Source organism: Tyto alba, unplaced genomic scaffold (genome assembly GCF_018691265.1).
Source record: "Tyto alba isolate M040663 unplaced genomic scaffold, T.alba_DEE_v4.0 Super-Scaffold_42, whole genome shotgun sequence".
NCBI classification, from domain to species: domain Eukaryota; kingdom Metazoa; phylum Chordata; class Aves; order Strigiformes; family Tytonidae; genus Tyto; species Tyto alba.
The window spans coordinates 35601680-35620509 of NW_024881318.1; the positions used below are offsets into that span (position 1 = coordinate 35601680).

General features: G+C 36.5%; 1 protein-coding gene across 50 annotated transcripts in view; it reads right to left on the reverse strand.

Annotated features, from left to right (window-relative positions):
* PTPRD (protein tyrosine phosphatase receptor type D) overlaps positions 1-18830 on the reverse strand; it is a 1276575-nt gene that overhangs the window by 120806 nt on the left and 1136939 nt on the right. For 37 of the 50 annotated variants that reach the window (XM_042804932.1, XM_042804933.1, XM_042804934.1 and 34 more), the window contains 5 exons: positions 16570-16839; positions 15285-15866; positions 5961-6094; positions 4524-4668; positions 798-1103 (listed from right to left, as the gene is read on the reverse strand). In XM_042804932.1, the coding sequence (XP_042660866.1) occupies positions 798-1103; positions 4524-4668; positions 5961-6094; positions 15285-15866; positions 16570-16839 (1437 nt within the window). The remainder of the gene's footprint in view (positions 1-797; positions 1104-4523; positions 4669-5960; positions 6095-15284; positions 15867-16569; positions 16840-18830) is intronic. The other 13 variants (XM_042804972.1, XM_042804971.1, XM_042804969.1 and 10 more) reach the window with 1 other exon arrangement.

The following is an 18830-nucleotide window of genomic DNA, read 5'->3' on the forward strand; positions in this document are numbered from 1 at the left end:
TGATGCAAAAAATGGAAGAAAAAAGAGTATTAGAGAAATAGAAAAACATGTAAAAATGTACAAAAGCCAAGGAAGATGCTTTGAGATTCAAAGCATTATAGTACAAAGAGAAATTTTAATCACTGAAATAATAATAATACCACTAATAATAAAAACACAAAAGGTTTCAAAAAAATTTTCCCTTATTTTTCTTAGCTAAGTTCTTTGCTTTGGTTTGGTTTGTTTTTTTCAGTAGTATAAAAAGGAGGCTGATAATAGGGTTGTCTTCTGTTACTGTCAGGCATGGAAGAAAAGAAAATGTGTGGAGCATCAGTTTTCTAATATCAAAAACAAAACTCAAGAAAAAAAATCAACCCAAAAAACCCAAATCAAAAAGCACAACATGGAACAAGAAAGCGGTTTAAAAAAAAATCAAAACCAAAACCAAAACCTGAAAAGAAGTTCATAGACTTAAGTGTTTAAAAATAACAATGATTGTAAAATCACGGAAAAGGCAGAAAGATTTTCCCCTGAGTTATTTTTATGTTAAAGAAGGAGCAAGAAGAATGTGTATGGTCTTAAAGGGGCAGCAGATTCATGTCATTCACAAAAAGGTACTTTCTGTTAAAAAAAAAATAAAAATACCAAATATAAAAATGGTGTAGAAAGGACAAGTCTTTGATTAAAAAACTCAAAGGGTGATAATATCTGTGATTTGGGAAAAAAGAGGAGCAGAAAAATATATTGTTAGGCTATACAAAAGACAGCAGATCGACAGAGAGTCAGAGGCGCAAACTGATGTAGTGGAGGCAACATACCATCTTCATCTGTCCGAATCAATACTGCTAAGCTCTCCGGGCCAGGTCCAACATCAGTGTGGGCAGTCACAGAGATCCGGTACTCAGTCCATTTTTCCAGCTGTTCCAAAAGGTATTGGGTACTGTCCGAGGAAATTCCCAAAATTTCATGGGGCTTGACATCTTCTCCATCAATCCCAATGTACTTGATGGAGTATTCAGTGATAATGCCGTTCTGTTTTTCCACCGGTGGAGGTTTCCAACTTACCAAAATGCTAGTGGAGCTGGGGCTTGTGCAACTAATGTCTTGAGGAGGAGCTGATGGCTCTAATTTCAGTAGTGGGTTAAAGGAGGATTTGAGTGAAAGGATAGGAGTGATTGAAAAAAATGAACAAAAGAAAAAATAAAAATAAATAAAAGACAGCCAAATGAAAATAAAAAATAAACCAAAAAGAGTAGAAACTTAAAAAAGCAAAACATCAGATAATCATATGCACCTTGGCTTATTAATGTGAGGAAACTGAAAATGAAAAGATCAACTAAATGGTGAAAAAGGATGTAGGGGAAATACATGAAAATGAACCTCAAAACAATATTACCTACCTGTAATTAAAATTCTTCTTGAAATAAAACAAAAACGTGACACTTCTATGATTACTGATCTATCTTTTTAATCATTGCAATTAATGCAAGCTATAATATTTTAAATGATACATAACATGTATTTATTTGCAAATTTGGACATCTCCCCTAAAGTGGGTTTACTTTCTTTGATAAAAATTCTCCTTTTACAGAACTCCTAAAAACTTGCAATAATTGCTAGAAATTTCTCCATAAATTGCCATTTTTATAGCCTCCCCACTCTCATAAAAGTATGTTTTTTCTTTCTTTTTTTTTTTTTTTTTTAATAACTGAGTCTGCCTGGCACAAGTCAACCGCAAATTAGGTTTAGATGGAAAGCATTTACTGAAACATTTATTGTAGCCAACATTCTAGAAGCATGCAGTCAATCGCAGACGAAGAAAGTCTTAGTCAAAGATTTACCTACCAGGAAAAAGTGACAGGCTTGTTGATTCTGACTGTAACTTGTACTTACCCTAGATCAGCTGTCAGTTTTATTTTTTTAACTCCTCTTGGAGACACCTTTGCTAGCAAAGAATTAAATCCTACCAGTAATGTAGGCAACTTATATAGGAAAAAAAAAAAATCTACCCCCAAACAAAGTATCAAGAAAGCAGGTATTAATTTTACAGAGTGTTCACAAGCTCAGTACATCAGTACGGTGAGAGATTCTGACTTTGTTTCACCTCTTATCACCAGCACCAATCTTCTAGAGCAAAAGTTCTCACCATGACTGATTTGTACTAAAAGGAGTCTGTTAGCATAGTTACCTTTTCCAGGCTTCAGAGCATTTAAGCATGTATGTCATTCCATTGCTTTCAGTGATGCAATTCAACCACTGAAAGTTAGGTATGAACTTATGTGCTTAAATGCACTTTGACTTAGCAAAGTCTATACATACTAAGTGAAATCATTCAGAGAACCAAAAAAGGAGCCATAGTTCAAATTCACCAGCAGGAGTGGTAGACATGGACCCCAACTTCTGCCTTATTTCTTGTAAGGAAAACATAAATTTTGGGTGCAAGATCTTTATGGTGCTTTTTGGTTTGTTTGTTGGGGGATTGTCTCCTATTTTCTTCCCATTCCTTAAGGGAAAAAAGAAACAAGTGCATTTCTGGTACTTATACTAGGCACATCAAACAAAATTAAAGCAACAGAGAAGGCCTAGGACCCTGCTGTGACTTATTGCATTTACACGTGTATCTTTTGATTCCCTACAGCTCTTCTACAGGGATCAGTGGCTTTTTACTCATTATGGTACATTTCTCTTTTGATGGAAAAACAGGAGGAAATGTACCAGCATTTCAACTAACTAGAGGAGGTGGATGGAGGGACAGATCAGAATTATCACATTTGCATGTTGTTTTTTTTTTTTTTGTTGGTTTTTTTTTAGGCTAATCCAGTAATCAAGTACTCAAAACATGTTGGTCCCCTTCTACCATTGACTCGTGCAGGAAGTAAAATACAAGTAAAATGACCATTAAGGATCTTATATTTAAATAAATAAATCCCTGTAGCATCTTTCTCTGAAACCAAGTTGAAAGGCAGTAGTGTATTCTGGTGAATATTGCTAATTAACTCATAGAAGTTTATTAATTTTTAATCCATTGTACTATGAAAATGCAAAATATTGCACTTATGTAACTAAGGATAATCTGTAGGCTACTTGTGTAACCAGATTTACTAATGCACATAATTTTTTCTTAAAATACACAATTTTTGCATAAAGGATTTCACAATCTTTTCAGCAAATAAGCAGGGTCTGCCCACTGAAATCGACTGGATTTTCCTACTATCTGAAGACATAAAGCTGAAAAAAGCATAACATATTCTTACATTGAGAAGGGAAACAACAATGTGTTTATATATGGAACATGCAACCTTGGCCCCTAGATGTTTATTTTGTATGCACAGCCTAAGCAGTCTTCACCCAATATGAGATTAAGCATGCTAAATTGCTGAAATGGTTCCCAGAATAACTAAATACCTTTTTCTTCATCAAATTATTAATTCTGAGTTACTTAAATTAAAAGGTGTCTTGCCACTATTTCTAAAACTAGCCTTGTGTTATAGAATTATCTTTTATGCTTATTCCGAATGCCTTAGAAATGCCTCAGAAGCAGATTTAGCTTTGGTTAAAAATCTGCAAGCACTGTATCTCCAATCACACTAATTACTATTAATGTATAACACTAACAAATAATGATGGTCTAATCATATCTGTCATGATTGCAAATTAAAAAGCCTCATGTCAACTGGGAATCTGAGTTTTCTGTTTTGAATAATATTACTTTAAGAAAAGGCCATTTAATTTAAAACAAATACAAGTAGAATCACACTAAGTTTTAAAATGACACAGTGTAATGCAAACTATCAGGAAAGCATAACAAGCAAGAGTAGCACTTCTGGATGTCATCCTTGAATATCTAATTGTTTTAATTAAGTCTTAATTTAAATATTTTAAAATGTATATATAACTCCTGAAATTTTTTTACATCTCATTTGCAGACAAATATGGTAAGTTTCATGACATTGTCTCCATAAGCATCCAGTGAAAAAACATTTTTTCTATTGGTATAAAAAATTACTAAATGTCACAAAAACCCTCGATTATAAAAATCTAACTTAAAATTGGAATGATTAGCTACTATAGAAAAACAGTTATAAGGAAATTTTTGGTATAGTCTGAAATATTCAACCTGACCCACCCTACAGGGTACCCTTCAGGGAGATGCTGCAGGAACAACCTAGTATTACAGGAAATCTGCAGACTGGGCAGGTGGAATTTTACAGGTGGAGGATTGCTATTGATGTACATCTACTTCATGATAAAACATTTTATCCTTTTATAACATAAAATATTACTATGACAGCATAATATTGTCTCCTTAGACACTGGTTTACAGTTTTTTTCTGAAACTATGTAAGAGACTCATATCCTAATTTGATCACAACACATCTACAAGAATACACATTTTAAGCATTCTTTTGCTGTGTTAAGTAGCATGAATGCCCTATTTTTATTATTTTGCCTTTTTTGCTGTTGCTGCCTCTCTGGGCTAATGACATTAATCTCTTCGAGAAATACAAGACAAGGGAATAAAGTTAGCAAGGAAAAACACCTACTTGACTGCATGGTTCTTGCTGAGATTTCTGCTGTTGAAGCACCCAGGCCTTGTGGAGAACGTGCAGCTAGACGGAATAAGTACAAGCTGTTTGGCCTTAAGCCTTGCAGGCGATAAGATGTAGTAGGTTCAGTGGAAACCCGTTGCTAAAGGTAGGTAATAAGAGGATGTCCTGATTAATATTCAGAGACTCTGAATTCCATATGTTGCCTACAGAATAAATTCTTTTATACTGAAGATAATCCCATTAAAAAAAAAAAGTAAATTCAAGGGTATGCATCAGAACAAAACCAAACTAAAACGAAACAAAAATTAATGCATTGGTTTTGACAAACACGCATTAAGGAGCAATATTTTAAAAATTTAACAGCTTAATAAGTCAAACTCAGAGACAGAGAAGTTATTTGAATGTCAGAGGAAGTAATAGTTGTGTACAAAGTATAAAAGGCTTTTCAGACAATAACACATGAACAAAGCCTTACCTATAGTTACCTCTTATGAAGTAAAATACAGAATTTTATAATGTGAATAACCTTGGATTTAATCTCATAGTTAAATTTGTGTTCAAATTATTAAGAAGCAAATTCTTCCAAAGGGTATCTTACTAAGCAGAGACCTGCAACCTGTTTGGAGGTGAAATATGGATCTGCCCCCCTTCAACAAAATGAGCTTATGCATTCACAGTATATGTGTGAAGGCACCATAAACATAAGCTCAACTGAAGCATCAGCAATGAGTTGATGATGGAGGAGAAATCAATGAGGCTGACAATCTCCTGCTGCCTTCTGAAACTGCTGGCTTCTTTGTCTGGGACATCTGGTAATACCATGTTTTCCATATCAGAAGAACTGTTTATTTTAAAGTCTATGGTATTAACACCACAGAGGCCCTCAAACTGAAAGTTCTTTAAGAAATAATGGTACAGAAAAGGTCCACAGCAGGTTTTTAAATTAAAAAAAAAAAAACAAACACGTATTTTCTTCTCAAATATTACTGAAAGAGTAGAGAAGATTGAGAACTCTCTTATATGGTGGCAAAGAGAAACAAAAATTCTCTAAGGCTGAAAACAGATTTCAAAGTCCTAATATAAGTACAAAAAATCTTAACGAGTCCATGATATGCCCAAAACACTACTGCTTCCAAGCCTTTGTAGAGGAACAGTTTTGGAGAGACATGATCAATGTCTGAAACTGGATGCAACTTGTGTGAATGACTCATTGTGAACAACAGCAAAGTTCCACTGTCTGGTAACCATCTACAGCATTTTCTGCTGTATACACACTCCCAGTCTATTGTTAAACTGACTGTGGGGTTTAACAAACTGTTAATCAAGGCATTTGTCCTAAAGGAAGTTACTAATCCATCAATTTTAACCATTGCAGCATTTTATGTCCGACTATTAAAGAGTATTTAAAAGATGTATAGTCTTTTCACTTACCTCCTCCCCATGCTCCCCATCTTTGTAAACCAGTTCATAGCTGGAAATGGTATCAGAGCGTGGAGGTGTCCAGGACAGTAATATGATCGTTTCAGACTCTGGTTCTGCTTTGAAGTTCAGTGGCTGACCAGGCACTAAAGAAAAAGCAGTGTTGCCAATTGTTTACTTGTCTAGTTCAACTCTTACCTTTCAAACCTTTTAAACTATTATCTGACTATTTCATACAATATTATTTTTACTGAACTTACTGAACTTAAATTAACTGTATTATGAAATAAAATAATCTGAGCTCAGAAAAAAAAATAATGATATTTTTAATTTACACATTACAAATTATCAAGGATTTCAGATAAATGTTTTACAGTGTAAAAAATGCACACAGAAATACCAGCAATCTAACAACTTATGTGTGAAAATTATGTGACGAATACCAGCAATCTAACAACTTATGTGTGAAAAGGCGAATATATACTTACTTGTATATATGTGTGTGTTTATGGGGAAATATTAGTATTACATAAGATTGGTTGGAATAGTCAGGAAGAAAGTGTTCAAACCATTACATGTATTTCATAATCTGCAAACGGTTTGCTCAGCTCATAATTAACTAAGGTACTAAACACATCCTGCTCTTTAAGGAGACAAGTAAACATTGTATGTTCTTGTAACCTGAAGAAGTTATAACCTACTGAAGAGATCTTCAACAATGTTCTCATTAAGTGACATATTTCTACCCTTTTAATGACACGTATTTTTACCAACGTAGCTGAATTTCTAGTCACAACAATTTCTAATTGCAAGAACCAAAATGAAACTCTGATGCCAGTAGTCAAGAACATCCTCTGTTGTTATCATCACAGAAATTATCCACACTAAATGATACCCTCATTTACTCCTGCAAATATACGGCGAATAATAAGGTTGACTGGGAAAAGACAGCAAAATATAACCTTGTCATTGAAATGTATACAATCATTTTGGCACCCAAGTTCTAAAACATTATTTACAGTTAATAGTACTGTTGTTAAGGCATGAAACAGTCTTCCACAGCATTTCCAGTTTTTCAAGAATAAAATGTGGCATGCTTTTATTTTTTTGAGAAAAATAATACCAGAAGTACTTCTTAGAACATACTGAGAACAGGTGTGACAAGTAGGATGTGGCAATAATCATCATTTCACAATAATTGTTCGGGGTAGAATTTTATTATAGCATTATAAGTGTGTTTCTTCTGTACAGTAAAAGACTTAAAACCATCATGGTGCAAATGGTAAAAGTAATTTGTGATTGTAATTCTTATCTTCCTCAAGCTTCTACAGAACGTCAGTCTGAGGATAACACTGCTCTTGTGTATGCTGGTGCAGGTTTGATATCTAACCTTTAAGCAGACAGATAACCCGTCAACATGAGGTGTATATTCAATCTCCTGTGTGGAGGTTGTATGTCCCTACCATTCACTTTTTTTTTTTTTTTTTTTTTTTTTTTTTTCCCATAAATAAAAAAAAAATAGAACAGGAACAGTGTAGAAGGATGTTGCCAATTTCTGAGGGAATGAGTGAGGGTGAACAGGACACCAAGTCTCTTTACAAGAAGAAGAAAGGATAGGAGTAATTAGCTGTTTTTCTAAAAGATGTCTGGTGTACAGAGGCCACTTCCTTGGTACTGCAAAGTGCAAAAGGGAAAAGATCAAGAAGGAATTACAGGAAATATCAACAAAGTATTTTTAACAGAAATACTTCTCATTTTATCCTTTTTAATTTGAATGGATTTGGAATTAAGAGGGAGAGAGTGGGCTAACTGGATAATTCTCAACTTTGAGAACAGAATCTGAAATACTACTAGATCAAAATTTAACTTGGCAAATCTATAGCACAGTTGTATAAATGCACTTACTAGGTGAACATTACAACTTTTTAGGCTAGTTATTTCAAAACACTCCTAACAACTGGACAACAGCTGCAGATTTGCCTTTTGTTGAACACTGCTTAAAGTAAGATGTGGAGCCCCACTGCAGGCTTACCAAAATTGAATAATAAAATCTGGAGTCTAGGCAGCTATTTGGAAGCATTTATTTTGCTACAGGTTTTTCAAAATATATTTCACAAGACTCAGGTGGGTACCTGGCTGTAGGCATTTTGTTTGCTTCATCTGACATAGAGATAAAAACTGGTAAAACTGACCTGTGGAAAAAAAATTGTTTGATTCAATGTGTATCAAAGGATAGGGAAAAAAGTATTTTGGCAAAGCAACTGAGCAGCACGGTGGGAGTTACAAAATCACTTTTGCCTCGTCATGGAAGGTCAAGCAGCAGTTTATGTTATCTGTGCCATTCTATCCATCCTGTGTTTGACATCTCTATCAGTGACCTGGAGGAAGGGATGGAGGGCACACGTTCTGGCTTTGCAGAAGACATCAAGCTGGGGGGGACCAGCTGACACATTCGAGGGCTGGCTGCTAAAAGGGAGCTGGAGAGGGGCGACGTAGAGGCCGATGGTTCCCTATGAACGTCAGAATGCCCTGTATCAAGAAGGTAGAGCCCTGACGGAAGGCAGGCTGGGGCTGATAATGCCAGGGAGCTTCTGCAGGGGACAGCCTTGGGCCCTGAAGGGCAGCGAGCTGAGCCACAGCCAGCCGTGTGCCCAGGTAGCAACAGGGGCCAGTGGTGCCTGCAGTGGTGTGAGCAGGAGACAGGCTGGAGAGCCAGGATAGGGCAGGGACTTTCCCTCTGCTCAGTGTCCATCAGACCACATGCAGGTACTCCAACTGGTTTTGGGCATCAGCAAGACAGCTCTGAGCTGGGGCCCATGCCCTGTGTGGAGAGTCTGAGGGACTGGGGCTGGTTCAGCTGGGAGAAGGGGCGGCTTTGAGGGCACCCAACAGCATCCCTGGCCCCAGCGTGAGGGATGGAGGAGATGCAGCCTGGCTCTTCACAGCGGTGGGTGGGTGGTGGGTTGGTGAGAGGCAGCACAAGCTGAAGCATGAGAGGCTCAGGCTGGAGGTAAGGAGAAGACTTTTTCCCCATGGGGACAGGCCAGTGGTGGGGCTGGGGCCCAGGGAGGCTGGGCTATATCCAGTCTTGGGGGATTTTACACCACAACTGGGTGAAACCCCGAGCAGCCCGGTCTGGTAACACAGCTGAGCTTGTTCTGGGCAGGGCTGGGGCTGGAGACCTCCCCAGAAGTTCACCCTGCCAGCCTGAATCATCCTGTGATGCTATGATATGTGCTTAACATATGGGTACACAGCCAGGCAATAATAATAAATTACTCGTCAAGTGATCCATATGAAGGCTGGTACCATCCATTATGATAAATATGGCACCAGATGGAGAACAAAGGGTATTTCCTGTCTCTGTGCACATTTTACAGTCATCCTCCAAGTATTCCTTTAAAGAAAAACCCTTTATGGTCTTAGGTTTATAATTCTCTATCATTTTATACAAGTTGATAGCTAATCGGACTTTTCCAAATGCTGTTCATCAAAATAATATCTTGCTGCAAAATCTAGTCTCCCCTCACATTTTTCAACCACAGTTAGACAATTCTGAGGATGAAAACAGTGATGAAAGAAAGATGTCACAAGGAAAGCTGCATTGCTCCAGATAGAGAAGATAGAGAAGAAAGAAAGCAAAACCAAAATAACAGAAACTAAACAAACTGTAATGCTGATAAACTCTGGTAGGGAACCCAAGCCTTAAGCCAAAGAAACAGTACCAGATAAGGAAGTGGAATGATAACTTTTAAACTATTTAGGATTTATGCCTAGAACACACAATATCTGTTCAAAAAATTCTTCAGTGGCATATGGGAACTAAGCCAAACTGGAGGAGCTGACAGAAGGTACTGGTCCCCTTCAGAGATGGAAAAAACCTAGGAAAACTGGAAAATCTATGTAAATGGACTTTATACTCTTGCTGAAGTGTTTTTAATTACACAGATCAACTCTAACTTTCCGTATTAGTGCTGTACATGGTCAGCTCACTGAGCAGGATCTTTCTGCATGAGCATTCTCTCAATATTGTGTTTTCCATATTTTCTGCTTTTAGGTCAGTGTGCTCTACAAATGTATATTAAAATCCATAACTCTCCTGAGCACTGACTATACCTCTTCTTATTTCTTGCTTGTAAACATGACACAACCTAGGTAGTACATATGATGAAACACTACAGTGCAGTGACAAAGCAAAGAACAGAGTCCAGAATTACTCTTTTTTTTAAACCTTCACCAAGTTCTACACCTTTGCTTGACTAGTCCTCCACGTTTATTGCCAGATAACCAGAAACAAACACAGATTGCTGGACCTTGTCCTGAATATGTGGTTCTATGTCCATTCCTGATTCAAGTGCCAGAACAGAATCATAAAATGGGATCTCAAATTGGAAAAGCACTTCAGTTCCCTACACAGCTTCTCAGCTTGTTGAGATAGCCAGAAAAACACTCCAGGGCTGTACCGATTATGCAAGTGATCCTGGAAAGGAAGGAGAGTCTTCAGGCTAGAGAGGGACCCCATGAAATTGCTAGGGTGAAGCCCATAGATAGAGCAAAACTCTATCAGCTCAATCAGGAATCAGTTTTGCAAAGAACAATAGATAGATTAAGAGAATTTACAGTCAGTTGAGAACTGAAAGGGACCAAGAATTCATGCTATTGCTTGCTCTGGAATAAGCAGTAAGATCTACAGAGCTCTTATAATTGAAGAACTAATGTGCTCCGGAATTTTTGTTTTGGAAAACAATACTTGTACTTTTTGATATACCAAATTCTCATGGAATATAATTACAAAATAAAATGGATAATGTACTAATTATATAAGCATCCTGCTCCCACTCTGTATTTCTGCTACAACAGAAATAACCTCTTCAAGTGAGTCTGAAGATAGCTGACGCTCGCCATTCTGAACTATTAAGTACAGAACCACAGTATTCAAAATAATTAACTACAATACATTTCAAATGCTGAAAAAGCATAGCACATTTTGTAAAAAATAACCAGAAAACCATAAATCATTTTCTTACAATATTATGTGTAACTGACATTGAGGGAGCCCACAGAATAAAAAAAAAACATGTCAGTCAGTCTTAAAGACAAAGTCTGCATAGTCTTGTCTGAATGAGTAGAGAACACAGTGAAGAGATGAATTATTCTTCATTATTCTGTCTACACTCTATTTCTACAGTGTAGCAGTAGAGCTGTCTTAAAAATATTTCAAGCTGCATTCTTCCATACTTAAGTTCAGTGACAAAAGTAGTGTGTGCACATTTCCAATACTCATGCACATATTTGCAAAAATCAGAATTCTGGACTAGAAAAAGAATCAGATTTTTAAAAAAAAATCCTATATCCATACCCTATTTTATATTCTAACCAGAAAAAAAAGAGAGTGAGATTAAAAACTAGAAAACCCTAGAGTAAAGAAAAATCTAAGGTAAGATCCTCAATATTGGTCTCATCTTGTTAGCATTTAAATGAAGCAAACAGAGACTGGGGCACATAACAGGAGTTAACTGTGCTTTGAGGACAGAGGAGTTATTCAAAAGCTGAAATATTCTTTCCTACCTGACCAGAAATGCGCCTCTAGGGGAATTTTGTCACTTAAAAACCATCCTACAGCCCACTCCAGCTTCAAATATTTCTCCTTCCACCTGATTCCTTGCATTACAGTTGAGTTTCCAGCTTCATGCTCTCAATCCTTCCCTCATGGAAATCCATTTCTAGGAAATGCTTCACTAGGAGACTAGTACTGTGAAGTTTCAGATACATGAGGTTTCCCCACTCATATGTTCATGAAAAAATTTGATATGTCTGGCAAAGTAGCTAGCTTGCTTCAACACAGAACTGTATTCCCTTGCTACAGTCTCCCTTCCTCTCAATTTCTAATCTTTTACAAAAGAACTCCAGAACCATTAACACATTTCCTTTAAGATAAGGCTCCATTTATGTGTCCTGCAAGTCAGATACTTGACATTCTCATTACTGTCCTCTGCCATATATTAGAAAAATTAGCCTTTTATAACTGTAGTAATCCTTAGTCTTCAAACCACTGCCAACCCTTGATTTAAAATTAACATTATGTTTTATATTGTAAATTCTTGTTTAAAGATGCATACGTTTACAGACATTTCCCAGAATTTTTTTCTCTCGATTTCTCCAATAATCCACTACCCAAGAGACCTTGTATATCTCTCACTCTCCTCTCTTTCTACTTAAGCTCAGAGTAAAAATAGGATTCTCTGAATTCCTTCAGTTGCTATCCTCTGTTTGCACATTAAAAACCATAAACCAAACCAAACCCAAGCCCAGACATCCAGTTTAAAGCTCAAGAATTTTCCTGGTATGTAAAGGTTGAATTATGTTGCTCAGAGAGTATGTGTACTTCTGACCAGTTTAAGCAAAAAAAGGGAATATGAGAAGGTACATAAGAAGTGTGTCCCAAGCAACTAAATGGAGATAAACCAACAGAGCTCTTGTTTTCTAGTGAGGTAAAGAAAAAGGACAGTAAGTATCACACTAAAGTTTATACCAATATTTCTTTATTCTAAAATTTAGTGTTAGTAAGTCAATTCACCTAAATAATATACTGGTCCTGACTCCATCTCAGCAGAAGCAAATCATATGGCCCAAAATGCAGAGTAAGGGCTTTCTTAGGTGTAGCTTTTCAAATTGATCTTTCCTTATATGAAAGGCTCGGATCTACAGCTGTTTTTTTATTACCGGATTTCTTAAAGTGGTGTCTTTCTACAGTAAAGATTGATGAAAACAACCGGGCAATTGGACATGTTTTTTTTCTCAAAATGCCTAAGCAGCATATCAGAACAGAAAACTGAACTTTTTTTTTTGTTTGTTTGGCTGTCTGAAAAATTCATACTTCTCTTACCCTCAAACTATATGTTCCTAGCAAAAATTTTAATTATAAACCTAATTTTCACTATCTGCAGAGTTTTGGTCGACCTGCAAAGTGAGAAGCAACTTATACAGCCATTTCAAAAGAACAATTCTGCTGTACTAAGGAAGCCAAGATTCTCGTAAACAATTTTCTTTCTTTAATAAATTATTATTTTTTTTATAATGTCTCTCCAATGATCAGAATACTCATAAGGGAGGAAAACTTTGAAGGAAACCAAGCTAACGGAGCCTGTAAGTTACAGGTATCAATCAGATTTTGTTGTATATATACTCTAATATCCCCAAAGTAAGCATAGGGGCTAAGCTACATATTTATGATAGGCTTATTTGTTTCAAAAAAGTAAAAATCAATCAAAACATATTCACCATTCCATTCCTATTTTTACTCTTACACGTTTTCATTAAATCCATTTCTGATGTTCTTAATTGCCACTTTATTATTCACCATATTCACCATATTTATTTGGATGAGTTTCAGCTTGAGAGAGACTTAAACTAAAACAATCATATTCAGATTTATACTAAAGCAAATCTAGAAGAGAAGGGACAAAAGGACATTTTGTTCTTCAGTGTTCACTGAAGAGAAACTGCTGGATAGAAAAGACAGGAGAATCTTTGTTTTTAAACATACCCTGAACTGGAGAACTGCCCTAGAATTTCTTACCTATTCTCTTTTATGACTTGAAATACTCATATTTCAACCACAAGTATCAGTGCTTAAAAATGCCTCCTGTATGCCACATTTTTAGTTTTATTTTGATTTTTAACATAGTTACAAATAAAAAATGTCAAATTAACTCTGCTATGAAGTTGAAAATGGATTGAGAATCCCTCCTGCACTGTTAACATTGTCATAATTTCTTCAGATTGAAACAGTAATCAGAAACAGATAGGCAGGTTTAATGGCAAGTTCTATAAAGGTCTTAATAAACAGAGCTTTTCTGAAGTGACCTCAGCAAGTAATGTAACTTGGGTCAGTCCAGCTGAGCCTCCGTGCTCATTATTTTGATTGCTTCATCCTTCTCTGGTGAAGCCACTGACAAACTCCTACCAACCTAAAAGGCTTATGGTTGAACGTGAAAACACAGATGAGGAACCCACTAAGCCTTTTTCTTTAAAATCTTTTTGCACATGGATTCAAAAAGAAGTCAGATGTCAGTATAAAAACTAGACACAAAAAAGGTTAGAATTGCCAAAAGTAAACTATGATGTACATATTTACATATGCATGTGCACACAGACACATTTTAATGTAGCACTAGAAGGTCCAACAAAGTTTATTTACTAACTTCTAAGCAGAGATACTGCAAAAGGTAACATCTTTAACTTTGTGCAACATAACACTTTGAAAGGTTCCAGGACAATACCTCAATTTCTGTTCTTTATTAAATGCATATTGGTAAAACACAGAAGTAAAATGTGGATGAAACATAACTGTCTTCAGTTACACTTTAGAGATAAGTTTTTTAAAAACCTGAGGGATGCTAAATTCTTCAACACAAAACTTTCCAGTACTAAAAAATTCAAGTAGTATTATGTAATATTTCTAGGCAATCACTGACCTATAGTAATACTCCATACAGCTTTCTCTAAACTGCTAGACAAAGGGATCTTTCATTTCTTATTGCTACAATAAAACACTTTCTGCAGTTTAGCTCCACCAGAGCTTCTCACTTTTGATTTTATAAAAATTCTCTTCAATGTTTTTCACTATGCTTGCTTGTCCTTTGCTAGTAAAACTAATTCATGGATCTAAAACTCCTGTACAGAAACAAAACAACCTAAATGCAAACATAAAAAAAGTAAAAAATGGTGACCTTGTGATAAACGCTTTCTAGGGGTAGGTTGAATTTGATTTATAAATCCAAAGTGTGTAGAACTGCTTGCTTGAACCTACACAAAGGTAATGCTTTCATATTTTATGTGTTTTCAGAAGTTTACCAACTATTTGAATTCACAGGCAGTACACATATATTTTAAATTTCCACAAGCAAGATTCACTAGACTGATGTAGCATAAGGGAATAACACAGCAGCTAAGCAATACCCACCAACAGAGCTAACTCCCAAAAGCAAGCTGTGAAGGGCTACTTGACAAACACTTTTAGTGCTCAGTGCACTGCCAAATAGAAGCCATAACATTTGGCTACCTCCAGGATTAAGGTCTTCCTGGGACTTCAATTAAACTTCTGTTAAACATCTTGAGATTTATGAAAAGAGAAATTAAAGTGTGAGGGGATAATTTCCACTTCTCAATGATAACTTTCACTATGGAATTGAGAAAATTTATCTGCAAAAGCTGCCTGAATAAACTGGCTATCCTTGACAGGAAGTTTTTTTCAACATTTTAAACTCAAATTCTCTCTCTGCAAAATTTACCCATTTATTTTTTTCATACAAATTCTGTTCAATGCTCTCTTACCTCCTGTCTGAGTGATGACTTGAATGTCACTAGAAAGTGGTCCATCCCCAACAGAAGTAAAAGCAAGAACCTTCACAGAGTATGTTTTCTGGGGTACCAGATTGCCAATAGTGGTAATATGGCTGTCAGCCACATTGTGCTTCATCCAACTGTTGACGTGTTGAGTGGGGTCCATGGTGTAATAAACTCTGTATCCTTGTATTTGCCCATTAGGTTCTTCAGGTTCTTCCCACTGTACCAAAATGGTGGTAGAGCTCAACATACGGGCCTGCACATTGCGTGGTGCACTTGAAGGTGCTTGCTCTGAAGTCCTTGTTGACACAGGCTCACTGGGTGGCCCTCGCCCAATGTTATTTACAGCAACTACCCGAAATTCATACTCTGAATATGGGCTGAGGCCAGCCACGCTATAGCGTGTTGTGGCCACCCCATCAATTTCTTTATATGGCTCCTCGGAGTTTTTGGGTTTGTGTTGGATTATGTAGTAGGAAACTGGCTCAGGGTTTCCAGAATCCCAAGTCAATGTTATGCTTGTCGCTGTGCTTTCTGTTACCACAGGTGTTCCAGGAGGTTTGGGTAAGGCTAAAGAGAAATTCCAAAAAATATAGTTAGCACTACATAAGACATTAATTATTACAGTAAGTAGCTTAATAACCAAAACAAACAACAATAACAAAAACAAAACAGGAAGACTGGGATGGAAAGAAGGTGTGACCTATTCAGAGCAAGCTTTTGGCAATTATGATTTACTCCAGAAATATGTCAGAAAATCTTTGTAGTGTAAAGTTTATTTGACATAAATTAATGATACTGGGTTTTGTTATAGATCCCGTAAACATGTGCAGAAACAGAATCTTATAGACAGACAGTGCACCATTACATCTTAATTTTCAGATTTCTTTGGAACCTCTAGTTTCCAATTACTTAGTGAACATGATACTTGGACACCCAGCAACTCTAAAAATCCAATGACTGGTTCTTAAAGGCTCCTGCTGTTGACAAGTATGTGCAAGATTACAAGATTCTTTATTTACTTGAAATGAAGGCTGGGAGCTAGATAGAGGAGAAAAATGGCACATTACGATTAACTTATTTTTCAGTATTACTGCTGTCTGAATCTGTATTTAGTCTTATGCCACTGATTGGCTAGAATATTTACTTACCCTTTTGATTTAATAGGGTAAGATGCATTTAGTCCCTTTCAGTGCAATATATTTGCTCAGGATATGGCAACGAATGAAAGAAAAGACTGAACTATGCCCAAATATATGTGCTTGGGATATACCTTTGACAGTTATCTGCGCTACAGCTTCTATAACACCAAGGGTAGACATAGCAACACAAGTATAGTTTGCAGACTGCCTGACATCATTAAGCTCAAGGACGTTCCTCCCTATTGGCATATCATCTTCAGGTGTCAAATCTTCTGCTCCTAGCATCCATTTCACATATGGCATTGGTGACCCCACCGCAACACACGTGATATTTACACTCCCGCCAGGCATGATCTCATGATTGGTGGGGGGGATAGAGAACCTCGGTGGGACCCGTCGAACTGGAACAAAACACAGAAGAAGGTAATAACATATACAAAAAAAGAAACAGTCTTGCATACAGACCACATGCAGTGTACAGACACAATTTCACCTTTTAATGTGTTATTCTGATCTGCCAGAAAAAATATATAAAATAAATACAAGACTAAACAAGAATTTTGTCTGCACACCATGTGAATTATTCTATATTTACTTGAGGATATTATTAGGCACATTCATTCAAAGGCTGATTCAGACCTATTAGGGCCCCACAGTTAACTAACTGCATACTAACAATATACAAACACCATGCGAAAGATATATACACGCACATGTGCGCACATGCGCACACACACACACGCGCGCGTACGCACACACACACACACATATATATATATATATGCATTTTATATCCCCATACATATATATATATGCACAGAAGAAAACTGGAAGGTCAACAGCATGCTTGAGTTGATTACCAAAACCAACGCCAATGCTGTGTGCTTCCAGTTGATGTGAATAAATGTGTTAGGCCACATTGTCACATCACAGTCCTGGAACACATTGCCTACAGTACACTGAAAGTGCAATTTCATTTGCTTTCAGACTCAAAGTATATGCAGCCTCAAGACCTCACACTAACACTGAAACGAACATAGAAAAAATATAATTACACACAATTACAAAAATATATATATACACACATACGTATACATATATATATACACATATACATATATATAAATACATATATATATATGTAGTAACAGAAGGAAACTAGGCAAAGACAGTACAAAGTACTGGATTTGGTCATGCAGGCAAGCAAATGACAGAATCGATAGAGAATCATGCTTAGGGAAATGTCTGAGTAAAAACTGCAGAAAGAAAAAGGACTCAGAAAGAAAACATATTGGGTGAGAAAAAAAACTTGAAAGAGATGGGGATAGGATAGGCTGACAGATACAGGAATTTAATAGGAGCATAGAGTTTGAGGGAGAAGGAAATCAGATTAAGTTTAGGTGGTTAAAAAGCAACTGTTAGGAAGGGCCACTGGAAAAATAGCAGAACATTTAACATTCAGGATTCCACTATGCTCACAGTTAAGGGAAAGCAAATTAAGCTATAAGGATTGGTAATATTAGACACTTCTGTATTGATAGCATGGGGTGGCAACCTTAAACACATAGCAGGACACTGCACTAACAGAGTAGTTAAGATTTAAGCAAACACAACACCGAGAAAATTACCAGGCAATAACAGATCAGTGTTCCTGCTTCAAATATTCTCAGTGGTGTGTACATGTGGGGAGGTGGAAGAGAGATGTAGCTGAGAGAGGTAGGTTTGTATTTAGGCCTTTCATTGGACAGTGTATTCGAAACTGTATTTCTTTGGGTTTAATAGAGGCTAATTATTAAGATAGTTTTAATTCAGAAAAAAAGCACAAAAAAGTAAAATAAAAGACTATGAGTGAGTTTTTAATAAAATAATGAAATCTGCATTAGTATGAAACCTTTCCACTGGGTTTGATTAAGTTTCGGTGATCTTCTACAGATTCAGAAGGGGCTTACTGCAATGGCCTCATGAGTGAATGACAGGCAGAAGGGGAACAAGCAGAGAGCAAAACATCCATAAGCATCAAGTTCACAGAGGCCAGACAAAGCAAATGGCAGGCAATGAGGAATTTCTTGTATTGAACACAATCCTTATAGACAAAGGAGAGTTTAGTCTTCATGCACAGGCTGTTTAGAAAAGCAACTGCTGAAATCATTCCTTGAAAAGTAGGCATCAGTATAAACAAAAAATTAAAAGGGAAGAAAAAGCAGGAACACTGACCGAGTTTACTAGACGTTAGTGTTAAAGTTAAAAAGGTTGCCATGCATACAGGTTCATTCTCTCTTAACATGCACAACAGTTAGATACCAGCACTCATCAGAAGCCATGATCCGGGCATTCTCTGCTTAAACATAACATTAACTTAAAAAAAGCCACAATGCAGCTACATTCATTTCAT